The 23,060-nt window shown below is 54.6% G+C and overlaps 1 protein-coding gene across 1 annotated transcript in view; it reads right to left on the minus strand.

The window, feature by feature from the left end:
- Positions 1–23,060, minus strand: part of SDK2 (sidekick cell adhesion molecule 2) — a 254,088-nt gene that overhangs the window by 81,941 nt on the left and 149,087 nt on the right. Inside the window, exons 4-6 of the mRNA XM_036079046.2 lie at positions 13,879–14,026; positions 8,041–8,174; positions 1,394–1,505 (exon numbers count right to left, since the gene is read on the minus strand). Coding sequence (XP_035934939.1) covers positions 1,394–1,505; positions 8,041–8,174; positions 13,879–14,026 — 394 coding nt within the window. The remainder of the gene's footprint in view (positions 1–1,393; positions 1,506–8,040; positions 8,175–13,878; positions 14,027–23,060) is intronic.

A 23,060-nucleotide genomic window follows, 5' to 3' on the forward strand; every position in this document is an offset into this window, starting at 1 on the left:
ATCACCGACCCCGGCCCCTCAAGACCCCGAGACTGGGTTTGGCCTGCTCTCCTGTTCATTTTAGTTTTATATTTTTAAAAGACTTATTTATTTGAGAGAGAGAGAGAGAGAGAGAGAGCACTCATGCGTGAGCACGAGCAAGGGGTGGGGGGCGGGCAGAGGAGAGGGAGAATTTCCAGCAGACTCTGCACTGAGTGTGAAGTCCAATGCAGGCGTCGATCTCACGACCCTGAGATCACAACCTGAGCCGAAACCGAGAGCTAGAGGCTTAACTGGACGCTTATCCGACTGAGCCACCCAGGCTCCCCGTGGCCTGCTCTCCTGTTTAGCGCTGGGCGCATCCTCAAGGGGCCTGTGTCAGCTGCACAAGGTGTGCAGAGGGGTCCCGTGGAAAAGGGTCCCGTGGTCGAGTATTGTGGGCCACACTGGCTCGAGGGCCATTAGGCAGGTTCTGGGCTGCAGGTCTTCTCCGCGTCCTTAGTGAGCTCCACACCAAGGCCTTTCCCACCCTCACGGGGAACCTGTGTCTCCAGGAGCGCATGCATAGGAACGCTGCTACAGGACTGCTCTCCGGGACCCTTCAACAGGAGGTGACCCTGGGGCCCTTGGTCTGACTCCCCACCCATCACATGCGAGCACCTTTCCTGAGTACTTACGAGGTGGGTTCAGCACTCCACCTACACGCCTTACCAGGGAGGTGCGTGCTCAAATCATTCCCATTTTACAGCCGAGGAGACTGAGGCCCAGAGCATGGCAATGGGCCTGGGCCTCGGGGGGGTGGCCTATTCTATTGCCACCCTGCTGTTGGCCCGCTGGGTGACCTTGGGCAGGTTGCTTGCCCTCTCTGGGCTTCGGGGTAGTTGTGGGAGGAACAGAAATCATGCGGGAAGTACAGTACAGCGCCCACATGTGATGAGGCTCGGTAATTACTGAACTGTTTCCTGCGTAAGGGAAGTGAGGGTCGTGCGTGGCCAGGAAGGGGCTGCAGATGGGTCTGACCCCAGGTCTTCCCTCCTGCCAAGGCCCCCACACGAGCCCTCTCCCAGCCCTGCGTCCCTGTCATAGCTGCCTGCACACAAGGACCAAAACTGCCCCTTCCAGATCGCCCTCAGGGCCATAACTGAGGCGTCGATACCCTGAGCTGCGATCTGCTGCCCTGTAACTTCCCCCTCCCCCCAGGCCCGGTCTCTCCCCTCAGGCCACAGAGAACGAGCCAGCCCGTCCATGGGTCACCCCTCCTCCAGGGTAAACGCCCCATCTCCTTTCCTGGGTCCTCACGTGACACTTGCAGACCTCCCTGAACTCGGGCTGGTCCCCTTGGAGCCCACAGGTCAGGAGCGCTGGCTGGAGTTAAAGGTGCAGGGGAGCGGGGGGGGGGGAACGTGCTACCCACCTGGCATTGGCCACACACTCCATGGTCACCTCCGAGGTCCCGGCCACCACGCTGGTGTTCTTGGGAGGAATGATGATGGTTGGGGCGATGGGGTCTGCAGGCCCCCCGACATCTGGGGAGAGGTCAGGGGATAGCTGGAGACAGAGGGCGGAAATCCTGTCTCCACTCAGGAGACCTTGGTCCTCATGGAGTGGGGCAGGTGACCACGGGGCACCGACCCAAGCAGCATGACCCCGGGGTCCCTCTCACCTCTCCTCCTCCCTCTGGTCATGGGCATCTGCAGTGTCCAGCGAGCGCCCACTGGAGACCTCCAGAGCCCTCCCCACCTTCCTTTCACATAACATACCCTCCCCCTTAGTCCCTTGTCCTGTCCGTGCCTTCAAAATCCTTCCCTCCATCCACATTTATCTTATTAGCTTACTTCTTCACTGGCCCCCTCTTCCACCTGAATGCAAACTCCCTGTACTGGGTTGAATAGTAATCCCCCCAAATTCATGTCCACGGCAGCTGTGGATGTGACTTGCTTTGGAAATAGGGTCTTTGCAGGTGTGATCAAGTGAAGATGAGGTCCTTCTGTATCCGGGTGGGCCCTAAGGCCGATACGACATGTCCTTACAAGAGGAGTGAAATGGAGACACAGACACATGGACATACAGGGGAGAAGGCCAGGTGAGCACGGAGGCAGAGACCTGGAGTGATGTATCTCCAAGGCAAGGAGGAATGCAAAGGATTGCCAGCCACCACTAGAAGCTGAGAGGCAAGAAAGGATCATCCCCTAGAACCTTCAGAGAGCACACAGGCCTCCTGACACCTCAATTTCAGACGTCTGGCCTCTAAAACTGTTAGAGAGTACATTTCTGTCGTCACAAGCCCCCCAGTTTGTAGGATTTTGTTACAGCAGCCCAAGGAAGCTAATACATTCCCCGGGGCAGGAACCTCACGAATCCTTGCCTTGGGCTGAATTAGGTCTCCTCCAAATTCGTATGTTGAAGCCCTAACCTCCATGTGACTATTTGGAGTTGGGGTCTTTTGTCGGTCATCGGCTTAAGTGAGGTCATAAGGGTGGGGCCTTAATCCAACAGGGCCGGTGCCCTGATCAGAAGAGAAAGAGACACCACAACTCTGTCTCTGCCACGTGAGGACACAGCAAGAAGGCGGCTGTCTGCAAGGCAGGAAGAGAGGCCTCAGCATAACCCAACCATGCTGGTCCCTTGACCTTGGACTTCCTGAACCGAGAGAGGTCACCACTGTGCTGAAGCCCCTGGTCGGGTAGCCTGTTACGGCAGCCCGCGCTGAGACAGCCTTGCTCACGCCTCCTTCTCCAGCACCAGGGAGACGTCTGCACATAGCAGGGGCTCACGTATATTTGTTCGGTGAAGGCACGAATGGACCAGGGCTAGCCCTGCACCAGTTCAGGATCGGTGATTGAAATGCAAGAGAACATATCACGAGTGGGCTTTATCAACACAATACCCCAAACTCCTCTAACAGAGGCAGTAGCTTCGTCTTTTGTATTTTTTTGAGTTCTTTAAGAAGTGGCCAGGCTCTTGGTGGGTCAGCACAGGCCCGATATTGGCAGAAACTCCAATATTCTCCATGCACCTGCTCCAGGGCTCCTGGAAGTAGAGCCACAGAGGGCTTTTTCTCTCACGAAAAATCCATCCAGTTGGCTCCTTCCCAGGAGGTTCTGGAGGCAGCCGACTATAATGACCTGCACAGCCCTGGGGTGGGGGTGCGGTGGGGAACAGTGACAGGACATCCTTTATGGGGAGAGCATGTCACGGCCCCACTGCCGCTCTGGGCCACCCCGTTCAGCCCTGGGCAGGTTTTCTTGCCTGGACTTCAGGCTTTGCTAGAAAAGTGAAAAAAATTTAAAAAATAAAGTAAAATGAAGAAGGAAGAAAGGAAGCATATAAAGTAAAATAATTGCAACAATATAAAAGCCTCATGTAGGTGCCATAAAGAGCGATCGGATTGAAAGGTGCTGATATAGCTGAATCCATAAAAGTGTGCTCTAAGTTGTTTATTACATGCCGGGGCGCGCAGGTACCACGGCCCAGATTAATGGGGCAGGAGGAGGAGACAGACAGTTAGAGCCCAAGCGACATGCCCCACTGTGGAGCGAGGTAAACAGAGCCCTCGGAGTTTAAAAATAGGAGGGCCACCCCAGGGCCTCAGGGCAACTCGTTGGGTGGAGGGGAGACTGACACCCATCCGGGGACCCTGGAGGTCATGCCTTGGTCCTGGCAGCGGCCCTGGGGCTCGAGGGTAGGGACCAGCCATGGTTGGGGACCCCTGGACCCAGCGATGGAGGGCTGGGGGGTCAGGAAGACCTGGTTCAAAACCTTGCTCCGCCCCAGCCATCCTGCAGTGGTGCAGTGTGGGGGGTGGGGTAGAGGGTGTCTCAGCTGGGTCTTGATTTTCTCCGGGGCAATATGGGGATAAAAATGACTGCATCGCAGGGTTCTGTGAGTTCAGCCCCTTGCTCAACAGATCTTTTCTGGGTGAGGGCTCAGTCCCTTCCAGACTGTGCCTGGTACCAGGGATTCCCCACTGAGTGAGGCGGGTAGGGGTCTGTCCTCATGGAGCGCACGGTCTGGATCTCAGATCAGTGCTTAGACATTTATCGGATTAGAGCTGATGGGATGGATGCTGGGAAGAAGGGCCTCGGTGGGGGTGGCCAAGCTTGTCTGGGGTGAGCGCAGAGTACCCGGTGCTGAGTAAGTACTCAGTAAATCATAGTCTGTCCTCCTTGGGGTGTACCTGCCTATGCTCGGGGACAGCTTCCTTGTCTCCCACCTTCCACCCGCCCAAACCACGTGATGGACCCAGAGACCACCAGAAGGTGAGAGTCCACAGACCCTCCAGGGCCTTCCGACTGAGGGTAAGAGTTCCCACTCATCCGGCCCCTTCCCGGCACTCTGCTGAACCTTACTCCCTCATCACAATGGCCACCAGCCACCGGATGCCGGTCATGATTGTCATCCACAATTTACAGATGAGAAAGCCAGAGACATTAAGTAGTTTACTTCCCAGTGACAGTCGCTAATGAAGGACAAAACCAGGAATGGGATCAGGTCTCCGGGGCTGCAAACACGCGCCATTAACCACTCCCCAGATCATCTCTCTGGCTCAGTCCTTGCTCGGGCGCAGAGGGAAACAAATCTCCCTTTTGGCTGAGGTCCGCTCTGCTAGAAGTTGTCTGAACTACCTCTGAGCACCCCCTCAGCCCTGGTCCCTTTCCCCCGGCCCCCATGCATGCCTTCTCCTTTCCCCGCCACCCGTGACCTCCTGGTTGCAAGTCCCCTTTTCTCCACTCTGATTCTCTTTGATTGCTCCGGACATTTAGCTCTGTGGACCCCTTTCTCCAACACCCCTTTCCCTGAGCTTCCAGGACCCACCAACTACACTGTGCCTCACACAGTTCTCTCCGTCTCTGGTCTCCGGAAGTGAAGAAGCCAATGGTCCTTGTCCCTCCCACCCTAACCCCCAGTTCCCTGGCTCCCCCTGATCTCACCAGCCTCCTATTCTGGTGTGGTGTGAAGGTAGAGAAGGACAGCTTGGGGTGGACTGGGGACGTCAAGACGGCCCTGGGTGGCACGGACTTGGCTCCAAGCAGGACACACCTTGCTGACAGGTGCTCTCTGCTGGGGGCCCTGTGCTGGCAGCTCCTTGCTCGCCAGGTCTTCGGATGACCAGCTGGGGTGAGGAGGACAGCGGACCATGCTTGGGGATGGAATGCAGGACATCTGCCTCATCGGACTCATGCTCTGGGCAGTGGGGTGAATGGGGCCCAAAGGTCAAGCCAGAAAATCACATGCAAAGCAGAGCAAGGAGGAGAGTTATCTTCCATGTGAGTGCCTGCCGTGGACAGGACCCAGAGCTGAGAAAGCACAGAGGCTCTCCACACAGAGACAAAGTTGGATCCTGCTGCCCTGGGGTGATTCTGGTAACAGGCACCAGGAGGGGACACCACTGTGATGCATTCTCCTGGGGTCACCTCATCGAATCCTCCCAACTACACTTTTTCCAGAGGTACCAGGAAACAGAGACTCAAGGACCACGTGACTCACCTGGGCCACAGGTCAAGTGTGTGGGGGGGTGGAGCAGGGAGGTAAGCTGCTCCCCTCTCCTGGGCAGGCATCCAACATGGGGGCCATGAACCACAGGTGGCTAGGAGCTCTTAAAATGTGACTGGCGCCCCTTTGATTTAATGGGATTTAATTTGATCTAATTTACATTTAATTAAAAACAGATCCCCAAATCAGTTATTAGAACACTTTTAAGTATGTGTAGAACAACTCGGGTATCCAACATCACCTTTCCAGCTGTAAATTTGATGAAGTCTAAATGCAGATCACATATTTCAGATGAAAATTGAGCAACCAAAAGATGTGCTCCAAGTATAAAATACACAGAGATTTCGAAGACTTAGTAGGAAAGAGAAGCCCAGCATAAAGTACCTCATTAATATTTTCTGTCGATTGTATGTGAAAATGGTAATGTTTTGGATATGTTGGGGCAAATAAAATACGTTAATAAAATTAATTTCCTGTTGCTTTTTCCTTTTTTAAAAATGAGGCTACTGGCAAATTGTAAATTACCCCATTCCTGAGTGTGGGGCCACAGTCCAGGCTTGACAGTCTGTGTGAGGTCATCAGGGTGACCCCTGGGCAGGGGTCAGCTCCCAACTCCAGGGGGGGCACTGGCTTTGTTCTTAACTTCTGTATTTCTGAAGAGCATGGGCATCCCTCCACCCCACCTCCCCGCCCCAGGGCCTCTAAGAAATAGAATTGCCCCGGAGGGCAGAGGAGGGGGGAACAGAGGGAGGGGCCAGCCTCCCCGAGATCAGGGAGGGGGGCTGGAGCTGGTGGTCGGTAAAGTGGCAAGTGCTCCTGGTAAACTGGCTGGCAGGCAGGCGGGCTGGGGAATTTTGTGTCAGTGACATGAACAGGGTTTTGAAGTGCAATCACTTGTGGGAGGAGAAATTAGCTGAGAATCAGCTGATTCTGCTCTTAATCCAGCACAAATCGCCGCGTGAGAACAGAAGACAAGGAGAGATGGGGTGGGAGAAACAGACAACCGGAGGAGGCTTGGGTAGACACGGGGGTCCGGAAGGGTCCTACCCGCCTCCCTCGGGCCAGATGGAGGGTTGGGGTGGGGAGCTGAGATGGAGCAGAGAGTGAATGACATCCACAGCCTGCCTGCAGGGTTGCTGGCTTAAGGCCGTGAGGAGGAGGTTGGGTGTTGGGGAGGAGCACAGAGTGGGGGGCTCCAACCCCTGGTCCCAGGGTAAATTGAGTCACCTTGACTCAGACCGTGAACTTTGCCTCTTCCCCAGTGACTGAATTCTATTAGACTCCAGGTATCTGATCACTGGAGAATATAGGGGGGCCCAGGTCAATGTCAGAGGTCACCCTTGTGACCCTGATAGGTCAGTATCCTGAATGGAACCCTCCTCTGGGCATTCAGGTGTCTTTCTAGGCCAACTGGAACTTGGGGCTGGGGAAGGGGATTAATTCCAGGGATATGGGAAGGGGTTCTGCTGGTGCTCAGAAGGCCTAGGAATGGACACGGTAGGGCTGAGGAATGTTCTGGGCTTTCCAGACACCGGCAGACAGAGGCAGGGATCAGGGGAAGGACAAGGGAAGGCCCCATGCAGACCCACACTCATGTCCTGCTGCAGGCGGCTGTGTCCCCACGCGACCATGCATGATAAATGAGACTTGCTTTTGGGGCAGGAGTGGTACAGATGTGGAGGGACGTGAACATCTGGCCCCCCAGCTTGCGTGGTTGTTCGGCTGCTACGGCAAGCTCGGGTAACCACGTACTCGGCGAGGCTTCCGGGCCTGGGCCGGCTGCCGGAGCAACCCCACCCGCCGTCTCTCGCCCAGGGACAGAGCGCAGAGGGAGGGGGCCAGGCTGGCTGGCGAGAATCAGGCCAGGGAGGGCGTCCCAGCATTTCCATCAGGGATCAGACACCTGCCTTCAGTCTCGGCTAGACGAATAAATACCTCTTTGCCAAAGGAGACCCAAGGAGCCACCCCTTTCCATTTGCTAACATCTGTTCTCTGCCACTGGGGAGAGCTTGGCCCATCTCTTCCAGGGCGCTGGGTGGTTTCTGGGATGGGCAGAGAGGCAATTTTAGGCAGAAGCCTGGGCGGAGAGCCTGTGTTCCCACGAGTGGAGACAGCCTGGCTCTGAGTAGTGCTTTGATGGACCAGCTGAGTAGAAGCTGTGAGTGCAGTTCTCTTGAAACAAGCTCCCCATCTCCTGCATGCTCTCCCTGTCGGCACCTGAGCCCCAGAGGTGGCCGTAACCCACACATGCATACTCTCTTCTGCATCCCACACCGTCTCTGGGCCTCCAGCAGCCCTGCTCACAGCCAGCTCAGCGTCCCCTCCCCTGATGCGGGAACTCAAGCTTTGTCATGGGAACGGGCTCCAGCACTCAGCTCCCTCCTCGCTTCTACCCTCACACTCCCAATGCTGGGGCTCCTCCTCCTATTCCTGGGAGGCCCCTCCGCTGCCCTACTCTAGCCTCCCACCTCTGCCACCACTCCGTCTTCCCAATGACCCCCTGGAGCCCCATTCCCAAGATTTAATGACACGCTCCTCCATCCGTCCCAGGCCCAGCCGCTTACTTACTCTCCACGGCAAGAGTGATGGGCTGGCTGGTCTTGTTATCCCCGTTCTTGTCATTAACAGCCTGCACGTAGTAGCGGCCTGCGTCGGGAGCCACCGTTGACAGGATGACGAGGGTGTTCTCCAGGGTGATGGCTCTGCGAAGAGGAAAAGGATCTGTCTGACAGGGGCCCAGGGGCTCTGAGCATCGGAGGATGGGCACGGGGACAAGAAGCTGGTGGCCCCCGGAGCCCCTCCTCCAGCCCAGCTCCCAGGACCACTGACTGCCTCAACTTCAGCATGCTCTGTTTGCCGAGAATCCCAACATGCTGCCAGGGTTGGGGTCAGACCCAAACCCAGCAATGTGCACATAGGTCCGAGACCGTCCCCGTTGAAGCTTCCCAGCCCCCACCCCACACCTGGCCCTGGGCGTCCGAGCCCCCACGGCCTTCTGTCCTCTCCCACATCACAACTTCGATGCTGAGTGTGACCCTCTCTCACCAGGAGGGTCCAACGCCAAAGAAATCCATTCAATGGAATGAATGAACGAGGAACGGATGATGAGCAATGATCATGAATTTAGAAATGAAGAGGATCATTCCAGAATCAATGCCTTAACCTAATTCTACGTTTGTTGGGATTGATTCCAAAGCCACAGGTGGCCTGTAACACCGATGACGGGGGTTCCTCTGTCCCCCAGTCCCCTCTCAGGGTGTCAGGTGCTCCCTTCCCGAAGCTGGTCAACAAGGATGGAGACTGGCTGTGGGCTGAGGGGGCAGGAGGAAGGAGGCCAGCTGGGCGGTGGGGTGCAGGTCCCCTCTGCTGGGGTCCCACCATGCAGCCCCGCAGCACCTGGTCTGCAGGCAGGGAAAGGGGCCGGTCCAGGCGGGAAGCTGAGGACCCCATCTGATGCGGGGGAGACAGCCCCAGGAGCGCTGCCCACGCCCGCTCTGCCCGGCTCCCCCTCTCACCCGTTCTCTCGATGACAAACAAAACCATTAGTTTGTCAAGTCTATCTCGGATTTTAATGTGATGTGCCCGAGACAGCTGTTAAACATCCTTAATGTTAGTTTAACAAGGACAGACCCAGTTGAATTCTTTTCAAATTTTCCCATTAGGTGAATGTTACAGAGTTTTAAACAGGCTCTCAAATAAACATCCCCGCTGATGCCTCTCTAGCTGGGCTGTGCTGGTGTCCCCTCTCTCCTGGTTTTGGGGGGGTTCATGGGCTGAGTCTCACACCGTCAGTGGAGCTCTGGGAAGTAGGAAGGGAAAGCCCTCTCCCCCCAGTTCTTGGGTACCCTAATGATATTTTTTGTTTTTTTCTGGAGGAAAACCCCTCTCCAGCTAATGAGCTGATGGAAAGTAAGATAAAGCCAGGCTAAAATATTTTAAAAGTGACAAGCTGGGACAGGAACAGGGACCGTTTCCCTACAAGGAAGTCTCCTGCAGAGGTCCTTGTCCTTTAGTGCAGCTTGTGGGGCAGGCCAGGGTCGGGGAGGAAGGCTGGGCCATGTCAAGGGCCGGGCGCAGCTCTGGAATGAGCTCCGGCCACAGCCTCTAAGGAGCACACATCCTCCTCCATGCTGAGCCTCAGTCTCCACATCTGTGAAGGGGGTAGAAGAAATGCTTGTGAAGATCCCTCCCAGCCCTGAGGTTGAGGGATTCTGATTCCTGCCGCTGCTTCGGTCCTATCTGCATCTGGCCTGAGGCTGTCACCCTCCCTCTCCTGCAGCCCTCACCTGGCCCACAGTCCAAGGTGAGGACTAATGTGATGGGCAGCAGTGCACCTGGACCACTTGACGGGAGCTTCCCACCCTCTCCAACACGGCGACCCTGGACAAGCCGGCTGAATGAAGTCTCTGGAGGGTGGGCACACTGAGCATGGCCAGGCCCCACTCCCCAGGGCACCTGCCTGCCCTGAACCCCCTCTTGCCTCCAGGGAGGGTTCCCATCTCCAGTGCTTTCTCTCCTTAACCAGGAAGAGACCACCTCATCCCCCAACCTGTCCTTTGGTCTATTTTATCCACATTACGACGGATCCTTCTAGGTCAGTGGTTCTCAACCGGGAGGTGCGGGGGAGGGGGGCTTCACCCTCCAGGGGACATTTGATAATGTCTGGACAAGTGCTAGTATCACAGCTGTGGGGCTGTGATAGGAACTAGTGGGCAGAGGTCAGGGATGTTGCTAAGTGTCCTACAATGCACCGGACAGCCCACACAATGATTTTTCGGGCCCCAAGCGTGGACTGTGCCGTGGTGGAGATGCCCTGTCCTGGGTGAGATGGCATAGCGGGTGGCAGTTCATCCATGTAAGCAGCTGGGAAGCCAGGTGGGGCAGCGGGGCTGGGCTGGTGGGATATGGCAGAAGGTATGTGCACCATCTCCAAGCTCAGACCCTAAGGACCCCCTGTGCAACTCCTAGGTTCTCCCCTCTGTCAGAGCAGGGCAACTCTGAAGCCCAGGGTTGAGGACGGCAGAGCTCCTACCAGCCGGGGCCCCCGGATGACTGTGGAGGAGCGTCCTTCCCCTCCCTCGCCTCTGCTGGGACTTTAAATGAGAAAAAAAAAAAAAAAAAATACACTTCTCCGGTGCTAAGTCCCCGGCGTTTGGGGGTCTTGTCTGTAACCGCAGCTGGTGTTGCCTTAACTTGCGCTAGAGGCAAGAACACTCTGGACTGGGGCCCTCAGGACCAGGGATGGAACTCCGAATGTGGCAGAGGGACTTCGAAGCCCTCATGGCCTTTGACCGGCCCTCCCTCTGCCCTCAGCAGGTGGTTACGGAAGGTCCCTGGACTTCCGGCCTTCTGCAGGATGACCACCCCCTCGATAGATGGTTCTGGAATGACCCTGTACCTCACTTCCCAAGCGCACAGAGCTGTTTCTGGCACTCAGAAGGGCTTCTGGCCTGCTGCACCCCAGATCCACCCACTCTGAAAGAAGCTGCTGGAATGCTCTCAGGGCACGGAGGTCAGGGTTCAACTCTCGGACAGGGGCGGGGGTACATTTTCCAGCCACACTCTTCGGGCTCCAATTGACTAGATCTTTCCCACTTCCCTCATTGGCCCAGCTCCCACCCCACCTTCCATCCACTCCTATTAAGCCAGCCCTTTTTTCCCCTTGGGTCCATGGGGGCCCAATTGATAATTTAATTAAGAATAAAAGAAATCATCCTAGAACCTGCCCAAAGCCCCCAGCATGTGTCTTTGTTGGGCAGCTTGTCTCCTTTTCAACAGCGAGCCCCAGGGCCGCGGCGAAGTGTGGCTAATCGGCGTCCCTGCCCCGGCAGTGAGAACAGCCTTGCGGAGATAGTGCCCCCCCGTCGGCGCCCCGCACGCCCCTCCGGCTGATAGCACTCAGCAGATACGTATCTCTGGCAAACAGACGCCGGAGAATTTGCTTCCAGGGACCTTTCCTCTCAGCCATGAATATTAATCTGCTGTAATTGCTGAGATACAATCTCCACAGCCTTGTCTCATGTGTTTGGCTGGAGTGTTGGAGCGGGTGGGAAGGCGGCGGGTGTGACCACGAAGGCGGGCATGTGTCTGCACGCCAAGATCATTCTGTCCCAGTGCCAGAGGCTGTTGGCAATGGAAAGGGGGTGAGGACAGAGGGCGGGAGTGAGAAAAGGGGGTGGCAAGGTGTTAGGCGAGGGGCGATGCAAGTGAGGGTGGAGAGAAGTTCTCATCCCCCACAGCGAACACGGTAGAGACGCGTCCACGAGCCCTCCTGCAGCCGCGGCACCTGCTGTGAACTGTCATGGAGCCGCTCTTGCCTCTGAGTCTGGATGGGGCCTCAGCATCCTTCTCAACACAGTATTCCAGGCAGCCTCTGCCAACCGACTGGCCTGCAGGCTGCCATCATGGATATACCTGGAGCTGCGTGATAACCTCAGAGAAGGGAGTTAGGGAGGGCTCAGGACTCACCTGTCTCAGTACCCATGTGGGGGAGGACCCCCCCTTCTGCAGTTCAGCCTCACTGTCTGTGTTAATGGTAAACCGTGCTCTGCTGGCTTTACTGACCCTTAATGAGGCGCAAGGAAGCCTGAGCCGACTCATACAGCATGAGCCTGTCCACCTGTTAACCTGGGGGGGCGACTCCAATCCTTCCCTGGCTCTGTAGCCACACCCTTTGCCATGTGACTTCGCGGCTCTTCTCACTCAAGAGGCAGAGTTCATCCCCCTGCTTCTGGAGGCTGAGTTCTACCACGTGACTCGCTTTGAGCATCGGGATGTTAGCAGAGGCTTGGCAGATCCATGTTTCTGCTTCCTTCCTGCTCCTCTGCAATGGCCAGAAGAAGCCGGGGCTAGCTGGCTGGGGGATGGGACATGCGGAGCAGAGTCCCCCGGCTAAGCTAACCCGTCAATAGCCAGCCGACCCCAGGCAAATCAGAGAGCCCAGCCAAGGTCCCGATCTGCACATTCATATGACACATAAATGCTTACTGCTTCTGGTCCCTGGGACCTTTTGTTATGCAGCATTTCTGTATCTGTGGGTAACGGATATAGTCTAGGACAGTGGTTCTCAATTGTGTCTGCATGTCAGAGTCACTGCGGAGCTTTAACCGCCCCCCCAAGTGCCAGGGTACACCCCATTTCAACAAACTCAGAATGTGCAGGGGGGAGGATCTAAAGATAAATGCATTTTAAATTGTCCAAACGATTTTAACAGGTAGTCAGGTTGCAAATCACTGTACCAGGACCAATTCTCTATGAGAGCAATCACTTTATCCTTCTTCTCTCCTTGTCTGTGTCCCTGTTGGCACATAATTTCCACATAAGACAGAATTAAGGACCCTGACTCTGGAGTCGGCCAGGCTGGAATCAGCTGTGTGAGACCGGGCAACGTGGATCAACTCTGGGGGTGGGGGGGGCTCTACCGTCCAGAAAGTGGAGACAAAACCAGCCCCCTCATGGGACTATTGTGAGGGTCGTTCCTCCAACGGCCACTATTTGAGTGTGTGCTCTGGGGACTGAAAGGGGAACGAGACAGAGCGTCTCTCGCGTGGAGGTGCACACCCATCGCGGAGGAGAGGACGATGCGGGCAGTGTGCTTAGCCCAGGCTCCAGGCCACAGCGGCCACTCAAGGAACGACAGCTGCTGTTCGTGCCGGGATGTTACCACGTTATTCTTGTGAGGCCTCTCTCACCCCAGAGGCAAGAACTGTCCATCTTGGCTCCCGCTTCCCTCAGAGACCAGGATGGGCCCCGCCCACAGCTGACCTGTGGCCTGAGGGGACCAGGACAAAGGTGGTCTTTCTTGTTTTCTGGGGAGTGGGGTTGAGGGGGGAGAGCTGGAGTCCAAAAGGAGAGAGCTGGGGCTGGCTCCAGACCCCGAGGCAGGATCGGGAGGGCCGGGAGCGTCCCTGGAGGAAATGCTCTGCCCCTCGCCCTCTGTGAGGTGTTGGCTCCATGGCTCCTGCCCACAAGCCCGGCTGCCACAACCCACGCCCCGGGCCACACAGAGGGGTCCTTGTTAATGCTGAAAGGGCCATGTGTTTCTCTCCCTGCCGGGCCTCCCCAGCCTCCCCTCCTCCAAAACACACATAGCCACACCCGTACCCCACACGGGAAACGGCCGGGTGGCCACCCTGCCGGGGACATGCCAGCGCCCTCCCACGGATGGGGATGGCTTCTGTCACTGCCTGTTGTGGGTTTCAGTGCTTTGGGAGGCAGCTGAGAGTGGGGCCGACGCCCTGGGGCTCCCCAGGAATGCCACCGAGCTGCTGTGTCCCCAAGTCTTCACACGTGTGTTCCCAGAAAGCCCCTCCTTGTTGGCCACCCTTCTCTTGTCATCCGGGAGGTCCCAGATCCCCTCTCCCACAGGGCGAGCCCCCTGCGTCCCCCTCCAGAGCAGGGCCTCACATGCGGCTGCTGGGCGGGATCTTGCGGCCGTCCCGGAACCAGGTCACCTGTGGCCGTGGGAAGCTGGCGATGCGTGGGGCGCGGATTACAGCTGCTTCTCCATGGGAGACACTCTGGTGCTTCTCGCCTTCCTCAAAGCTGCCCATGTCTGTGGGAGGGAAGAGCGTACGTGTGGGTCAGACTGCCCAGATCCCGTGCTGGGAGTGGTGGTGGCAGGATGGCCGTGGGGAAGGAGGCCGCCAGGCTCAGACCACCCACCCGACCCCATCACGCCACCTTCTAAGCCCATCATTATGACATGCCCTGCTTTGTGCTTTGGGGGTTTACATCCATACACCATGACCCATCGATTCATCCAGCAACCACGAAGAGGTTGGTCATTATTTCACACATTTTACAAAGGGAAAAACTGCCCAAACAGGCTCCGAGAGGTTCCTTGACTTGTCCAAGGGCACGTGGCTAGGAAGGGGGCAGAGCCAGGATTTGAACTCAGATCTGAGTCTGGAGTCTGGAGTCTGCCCTACAGGGGTTTCAGCGTGAGGAGAAGGGCACATCTTGGGGCTGGTTTCCTAGGTTCTTGGTGGAGGCAAGGTTGGGTACGCTGGGGAGGGTGGGGTCTTGGATGCTCATAGAGTATGGATATGATTTTCCTCCTCTGCCTTGGGCGGGAAGCGTATGAGGCTGCATGCATGTGTGAATGGAAACACCATATTGCTCTTTTAAAAACATGCCTACCCTGCTGGCAGATAAGGAGGGGAACGTTTGTCCCGGCTTTGCTATGCCGGCCTGGAGGGGAAGAGAGCAGCAGAGATGTAGGCAGGAAACTTCTGGTGGCCCACCTGCCGGCTGGAATCGGGGTGGGGTTTGATTCTAGTAGCAGAGGGTTACAACGGGGCACGGGAAGGGGTCTGCGCTGAACGTCATGACTTTTGAACATTAATGTACATCCTTGCTACTCCAAGTGTGGTCCGTGGGCCAGCAGCACGGGCACCGCCTGGGAGCCTGTTAGAAATACAGAGTCTCAAGCCCCACCCCGACCTACTGAATCAGAACCTGCATCTTCACCAGACCCCCAGTGAAGGGTGTCCATATTCAAGTGTGACAAGCATCACTGTCCCCAACTTGGCCACATACCAGTTAGAAAAAGTGCTGATGCTAAGTTCAAGAACTCACCTGCAGACTTCTGTTTCCACTGGTACGGGGTGTGTGAGCTGGCCATCAGCATTCCCATGTGCAATCAGGTTCTGACCACCGAAAACTGAGCTGCATGTCCCCACTGCCCACTGTCCCCTCCTTGGCCAAGGCGGCCACGTCCCAAGCCACCTGGTCTCCTGCTGCTTTCACTGTTATTTCTCAACCCCTTGAATATCACTGCCTCTTCTCCCTCTCCTTCAACCAGGCATCCCCCAGCCTGGCTAAACCTCAGAATCCCCCGAAAGGGTGGGCGGGACTCAGATGTGGGTATTTCTAAAGCTGCTCAGGTAGTTCCAACATGAGCCAAGGTGGAGAATGACCGTCTGGGCTCAAGCTAGCAGCTCATAGTACTTTGGTGGGTCTCAGAATCCCCTGGGAACTTGGTAGGCCCATAGATTTGTTCCCATCCTTTGCTCCTCCCCAGGGCACGGAAAGGCCCTGCTTTGATGCACCTGGATCTCTGAGTTCTTGATTCGCTCTCTCTAGGACACTGCTGCATGCCAAAGTTTGAGAACCACGGGCCTATCCTCTCTTTTTCCAAAGTCCTGGGTTCTATTCTCCTCCTGGCCCCACTGCCCCCTGGGAGGCCTCCCTTCATCTAAAGGTTTTGACCACAGTCTCTCTACAAAGACTCTCATATCTGCTCTGGCTCTTCTCTGAGCTCCAACACCCCAAACTCGATTTCCAACAGAAATGTTGGCATTTCTTACCTCCTTCTTGCTTTCTTCTGTCAATAGCTCCCACCTGCACCTGCCTGCAAATAGCTCCCACTTGCACCTGCCCTGGAGCCTTTTGTGGTGCTTTGCTTCCCTTCCCTGTACCCACAAAGTCCTTTGACTCTTCCTCTGGTATAGCTCTCTCATTTACCAAGCCCCCTGACCCTAGTTCCCACTGGCCCACCACCAAGCGAACCCCGTTACTCCAGCCGCTCTGACCACCCCCCAACAGGGTCTCCATAGGCTTCCCCCCACCCATCATCTCACACTCTTCCTAATTAATTTTTTCTGGACATATGGCTGACTTGCTCAGAAACTTTGGGATCTCCTCATTGTCCCAGGAAAGTCTAAATCCCCTTGCTTGATTCAAGATCCCTCCCTAATCTGACCCCAATCAACCTTTCCCGTCTTAATGCCCACACCACATCATGTGCCCTCCTGCCACGCTGAATTACATCCTGCTTCCCATCTCAGGCCTGTCCTTGTGTGGGGCCCCTGCCTAGAAAGTCTCCAGAACAAGCCATGATTCACCAAGGTGCCATGATTCAACAGCATCTCAGGGATCCAGCCAATTAAGGATCGCAAGAAAGAGAATGTGCTCTTGGCATCCTTGTTCTACATTTGGTAGGCAGTAAATGTAATGGTAATGGCTTTGGAGTCAACTCTGAGACTTGAGTTCAAATCCTACTTCTGTCACTTATTAGGCATGACCTTGGGCAAAATTTTGACCTTGCTGAGCTTTAATTTCCTCTTCTGTAAAATGGAGTTATGAAGAGTATGTTCCTCATAGGTTGTAGTTAGGATTAGATGAGATACTACATGTGTGTGTGTCAGGATCTATCTTTCCACAGACGGCTGCATCAATATTTATCTCCCATCCAACATGCCCTTCTTATGAATGTGCTGGCAGTGATGGTATATAACTTTCAAGGCTAGGTCATCAAAAGGATGCAGCTTCCCCTTGGATCCATCTCTCTGTCCAGACACATCTACTTGGAATCCAGCCACCATGTTGTAAGGAAGCTCAATCTGGCCCACACAGACATGGGAAGGGTGCATGAAAGGAGGAACTGAGATCCCCAGAGGACAGCCAGCACCCACACTGGACATGTGAACTGATGTGTGCCTCAACGCCTCACATAATTTCAGTCCCCAGCCTTTTAAGTCTTCCAGCGGAGACCTCAGTCATACGGAGTGGAGACAAGCCATCCCTACTGTGTCTTGTCTAGATCCAAGGCTCACATACTCGGTGAGCCTAATAAATGATTGCTATACACCACTATGCTTTGGGGTAATCTGTTATGCAGACACAGAAACTGGAAGAATATATTAAAGTGCTAAAAATTATATCTAATATTTGTAGTATTAAAGTATTAGAATCGTATACATTTTTCACAGCTTAGCTGAAACATCGACCTCTTCAGCAAACATTACCCCATGCCACCAAACAGAATTAAAGAACAGAGATTGCTGCACGCTGACCCTCCATTGGATTTCTTCCTAGGTGGACTTCACATGCATGTAATCTCATGCTACCAAGGCTAGCTTGACTCTAATAAATACACATTTTTACTTATTTATTAATTTCCATTACTTGGCTCTGTCTATAAAACATTATATCAATAAATCACATTGATTTCAGTTCTCACAATAATTTTATCTATTTAAAAAACTTTTCACAGAACTCTGAAGATATATTTGAACAATTTAAAGCAATTTCATGGTAATAGTGTTTCTTTCTCCCCTCTTGAGTTTTATTAGCTCCATTTCATCAGTGAGGAAATTAAAGCTCATGGAGATAGAGTGGCTTATCCAATGTTAAGCAGTCAGGGCTGGGCAGGGCCAGCAATCAAATCTGCGCCCCCACCCCCCGCATTTCCTCTCTGCTTCTTTCATAACTCATCCCCTACATTAACATGCTTCACACACATTCTTTATCTCTCCCTACCATACTGTAAGCTTCAAGAGGCAGTTGCGTTCATCAGCAAGTCCCTACAAGGCACCCAGCCCTGAACTCTGCACATAGTAGGTTCCTTCTAAATTCACCCAATGCCGTCGTACAATGACTCTTACTGAGCCCCTACTGTGGGATGGATGAATGGAGGGTTGGAGGAAGAGAGGAAGAGATGAATGGATGGAGAAGGAGGGGATGGATGGAGGAAAGGCGGGCAGGAGGATGAAATGACTATACACGGGTGCAGGTATGTATGTATGAACGGTGAGAGGGATGGAAGGAAGGGCACAGCTGGTCTTGGTCCAAGTTTTGCAGCTGATGTTCTCCTCCACGTTTCCATCCCACAATCTCCCTGCCTCACCATGGCTCTCAGGCCCCCCAGAACCCTCCCAGTCTCTCCACTGCACTGAGTCAAGTGGGCTTCTGGCACCCGCTCAAGGAGCCCCCAGCTCTGCTCACGGGCCCCAAGGCACAGGCATGCACACACTGAACAGCAGCAGCAAGGCGCCAAGGGGGCGTCCACTCAGCCGGTCAGTGCAAAAGGGAGGCTAGAAGGAGGGAGGCCACACACTGGCAGAGCCTGGGGAGCCAGGAACCCCTGGGAAAACTCAAGCACATTAAGGCGGAAACAGATAAGGGTTTTCGCTTATTTCTCTCCCCGAGGCACATGCTTGTTAACACACCGAGTTATGCCTGCAGCGCTGATCTACCTTTCCCAACGAATTCCCCGAAGAACAAAGAAATGTAAGCCTGGGGCACAGCTGGAAGTGGCCTCCAAATTCCTGATGTCTTTGTTACATCTTAAAAGGTCTTGTGAAGTATGCATCCCATTTCAGAATACATTCATTGCTTTTATTTATTTCTAAAACATTTTTTTAAATCATGAAATATGTCATGCATACAAAAGAATGAATATAATTATATGTATACTTTACAGAAGACTAGAACACTCCCATACCCACCACCCAGCTTAGGGAACAGAACATTAACAAACCTGCCCCCTCCCCCCAAGGTGTTCCCCACCCCAGGCATTCCCCCCTCCCCCACCGAGGTAACTGTTGCCCCAAATGCTGTGGCAATCATGCATGGCTTTCCCCCCAAGTTTTGCCACACAGAGATGCATCCCTAAACAATCTAGGGTTAATATAGTTTGGTTCCAAGCCCTTATATGCCTGGAATTATTTTGTATGTCGTTTACCGTGATTTTTTTTTTTGGTGCTTTTTTTTTTTGGAGCTCCAGCTACGTGCTTACACTTAGTTCAGTCATTGTCACAGCTGCCTGGGTGTCCACATGATGAGGTAACACAGTGCACCTGCAAGTTGGGTCTGTTTCCAGCGTTTTGCTGTCCTGCTAAGAACAGTCTCATGCAGATCTTCTGGAGCACAGGGCTAAGACAGTCTCTAGAACATGAGCCTAAGCATGTAACTACTGGGTCACAGGGTGTGCACACATTAATTTTACGAGATAATGCCAAACTGTTTCCAAATCTGCACCAATTTACCACTTCACACTCCCGCCAGCACTGATGGGAGTTTCTGGCAACTCTTGGTCTTGCCAGACTCGTTGTTTTTTGCCAGTCTGGTGGACATGAGATGGTGTTTCATTGTGGTTTTGTTTATTAGAGAAACAGTGCTTTCTCCCTCCAATCAGATCGTATGATGCCTCTTCCCCCACCAGGCATATTTATTTCCACTGCACTGTGAGTAACATCAAAAGTGCTGACCACTTCTTGAATGCTACCATCTGTCCCTACTGCCCCACTTCCTCAGCTACATCTCCTTCCACTCTCTCCTTCCCTCACTCTGCTCCAGCTACCCTGGCCTCAGACACCCAAGCCTACCACAGGGCCTTTGCACTTGCTGTTCCCTGGCTGGAAAGACCTTATCCCTTTGTGTGACTCATCCTCTTGCTTCCTTTGAGACTCTGGTCAATGTCTCCTCCCCAGATGGCCTCTCTCAGCCACTGTATCAAATAGGACCCCTGCCCCAGCCTCCATCCCTCTTAACTTGGCTTCATTTTTCCTTAGAGCACTTTATTTTTCTCCATGGGCCTTCTATGTTCTGCATTCTATCATATATTCACCTTTTAACTTTTATGGCACCCTACTACTTTCCTGAGGGCAGGAACAGGTGTCCCCGTTTTGTCGCCTGTGTCCTTACCGCCTAGAACAGAGCTCAGCATGCAGTGGGCCTACAACAATAGTTGCTGCACGAGCGAATGAAACAGGCAAAAAGACACGATCATGTTCTCTAGAACTGTAGATGGCCCCTAAATAGTCCACATTCAATGCTCACACTCAGGTTAAGAATTAAGAAAAACGGGCCCATTGGTGGCATCTTGGGCGTCAGTCCCAGCAACAGGCTCGATGCCCTCATGTCCCATCTTTTTTTTTTTTTTTAAGATTTTATTTATTTATTTGACACAGAGAGAGACAGTGAGAGAGGGAACACAAGCAGGGGGAGTGGGAGAGGGAGAAGCAGGCTTCCCGCCAAGCAGGGAGCACAATGCGGGGATCCCAGGACCCTGGGATCATGACCTGAGCAGAAGGCAGACGCTTAACGACTGAGCAACCCAGGCACCCCATCCTCATGTCCCATCTTGTACAGGTGGCTTCCACACGGGGCAGGGACGCTTTGCCCTGTGGCCTATGGGTGGGCTTGCTGCCCCCAGAATGTGGATGTGGACAGCCAGGAAGGCTCCTTGACCCAGGAAGGCTCTCCTAAACCCCTCAGCCATTCAGCCAGCTTGCTGCAAGCCAGAAATGTATGGCAACTTTAAAGGAACAAAGAAGAGACCAGGGGGGTGGGGGTGGGGAGTGCAGGCAGAAAGGGAGCTTTGGTGGCAAAGAAGGGGGGTGGACGTTTTATTGACTTCCTCTTAATTGCTGTAATTAAAAACATGTAAAGAATCTTTTTGTAACGACTTTGCCATTATCATTAGTTGTTAGCACAGCTGCCTTATTAATTTCTCGTTAGAACCCAATTCACAGTCCTCTTTGGGAAGGGGGGTGGGAGCCAGAGGTGGGTCTTGCCTGGCCCAGTCCCGGAAGGGGCCTGGAAGGGCAGCATCACTGGGAACCGGCTGCCTGGAGCCCCCAGGGCAAAGCCTTCTGCCCCCCAACCCCGGGATGCAGAAACCCACCAGGAGAGATGGAGGGGTCCAGAGAAGCAGCCATTGCCTTCCCATCCTTAGACCTGTGGGCATCTGTGTGACTGTACAAGAGAGAGGTGGACAGACAGACAGATGCAGGAGGTCTGCAGGGCACACAGCGGGGAGAGCCCCTGGACTGGGACTGGGTGAGCAAGGTGGAAGGTTTATGGAGACACTGCTGTCGGCGTCCTGTGAGGCACGCTGAGTACCCGAGGGGGAGCGCCTCCTTCAATTCTGCATCCTCCGTGCCTCACTTGCCTTACCCTAGCCCCAGCTCTGGAGAGCAGACATGGTGGCTAGGCCAGAGTGAGAAAGGTGAGTTTATTCCAGGACGCAGAGGGGAGAGGAAGCAAAAGCACAGAGAAGTTAAGCAACTTGCCCAAGGTCACACAGGTAGGGAGAGGTGAGCCTGAATTTGAATGGGAGGGGGGTGGGGGGGCGGTTCATGGCTAGACCCTACAGTGTCCTGACAGCGAGGCAGGAGAAGGTGGAAGGTAGAAATGCTGGCTGTGGGACCTTGGGCTGTCCTCTACCTTCTCTGAGGCTGTTTCCCCATCTCGAGATGTGGTTTGTACCACATGCCTTCCTGCCTCTCAGACTTGTCCTGGGAACCCACGGAGGAAAGACAGGCACACAATTACACTGAAGGAGGGATCCTTCTGGAGGCTCTGCCGTATCTCCTTTGGCATCTCCTGAGGGAATCTGCGTCTGTTCCAAAAGGTCTTGGGGCACGTGCTCACCCTTCCAGGAGGATGGAGGCCATACTTCTTCCTTTGTCTGCCCCCCTCCCACCCCCCCGCACGCATACACCAGGTGCCCAGAGTCCTAAGCTACTCAGTGCCGAGGCTGGAGCTGGAAGCCACACTTCCTGAGCCCCCTTCCCCGCCATGGCATGGCCATGTTTTAGGCACAAAAGAACCCAGGAATTACTTGTAAGCATTTTCATCTGCTCGCCTCTGCCGACAGCCAAGAAGAGCATGTCACCCCCACCCCGTGGTGGGAGATGGCGTTCATCCTAGGTAGACGCAGCATCCATTTGCGGCGTTATCTGGACATGGGACAGTACAGTCCAGAGCACCCACCGGGTTCCCTGGGAACCCTGACCTCAGCAGCTAACCCCCTCTCTCCCCACCCCCACCCCATTTTGATTTTTCTATTCCTGACCTTAGATGGCAGTGTGGAAAGGGGGGTGTTTTGGAATCGGGCAGCTGTGGGTTCAACTCCTGCTCTGGTACTTCATCACTGTGTGACTTAGGCAGCCTTGTGGGATAAGGACGGGAGAGAATGGTGTGCACTGCCCAGCAACAGGTGGGAAAGAGCGAGGTGGGTGGGGGTGGTTTTGCTAGGTCCCCCTTTCCCCAAACCCAGGATCCTGGAAGGTGTTTTGAGGGGTGGGGGGACAGGTTGGACAGCTAATTCTTCAACTTCCATAACTAGAGAGAGACACCCCCCCAGATGAGACAAGTGTGTCCAGCAAGGGAAGGGATGGGGAGGTGAGTTTCCCTTCTCCGTCCCGCCGTGGCCACCAGAGTGGGGTGAAACCATCATTAACTTGTCAGGATGAGTGTTTTTCTCAACGGCCCACTGGAGTCCCAGGGCTCCCCTCACTCCTCTGGCTTGAGGTCCAAAGGGCTGCAAGTAGTGACTTCTCCTTTCAGATGCTATGGAGCAAGGCGTCTCGGTGCGGTTTGAGGAGCGGTTCTCGGGGCTGGCCTGGGGGCTGCAGCTGGCGGTCAGGAATGGGGTGAAACTGGGCCTCCCCACTGCGTTCGGTCCTTCGGGCCCTTCCAGGTACGCCCCTGCTCTCTGCCAGGGACCACCTGTGGCCACATGGGCACAGCTAAGCAGCAGCCCCATAGAACCTGGTGGCAGTGATGGTTGTGACCATGTCCAGAGGCTCCTGAAGCCCAGGCTGACACGTGGCTCTGAGGGGGTAGGGACGCCCCTGTGAGAGGCGGGTGAGGGGCAGACACTGGGCTGACTGCAAGGCCTAGGTGTGACTGTCAGCTCACTGCTCTGCATTTGGCCAGAACAGTGTGTGCCAGGAGCCCTTCCGTTCTGTGGCCTGTTTCTTCTGGCCTTAGCACGATGCTACAGAATATTAATTGCAGCAGTAACGCTCACTGACTGGGCAGGCACTGGCTAGGTGCGTTGGGCACATGAGCTC

This window comes from Halichoerus grypus, chromosome 2 (genome assembly GCF_964656455.1).
Source record: "Halichoerus grypus chromosome 2, mHalGry1.hap1.1, whole genome shotgun sequence".
NCBI lineage: Eukaryota > Metazoa > Chordata > Mammalia > Carnivora > Phocidae > Halichoerus > Halichoerus grypus.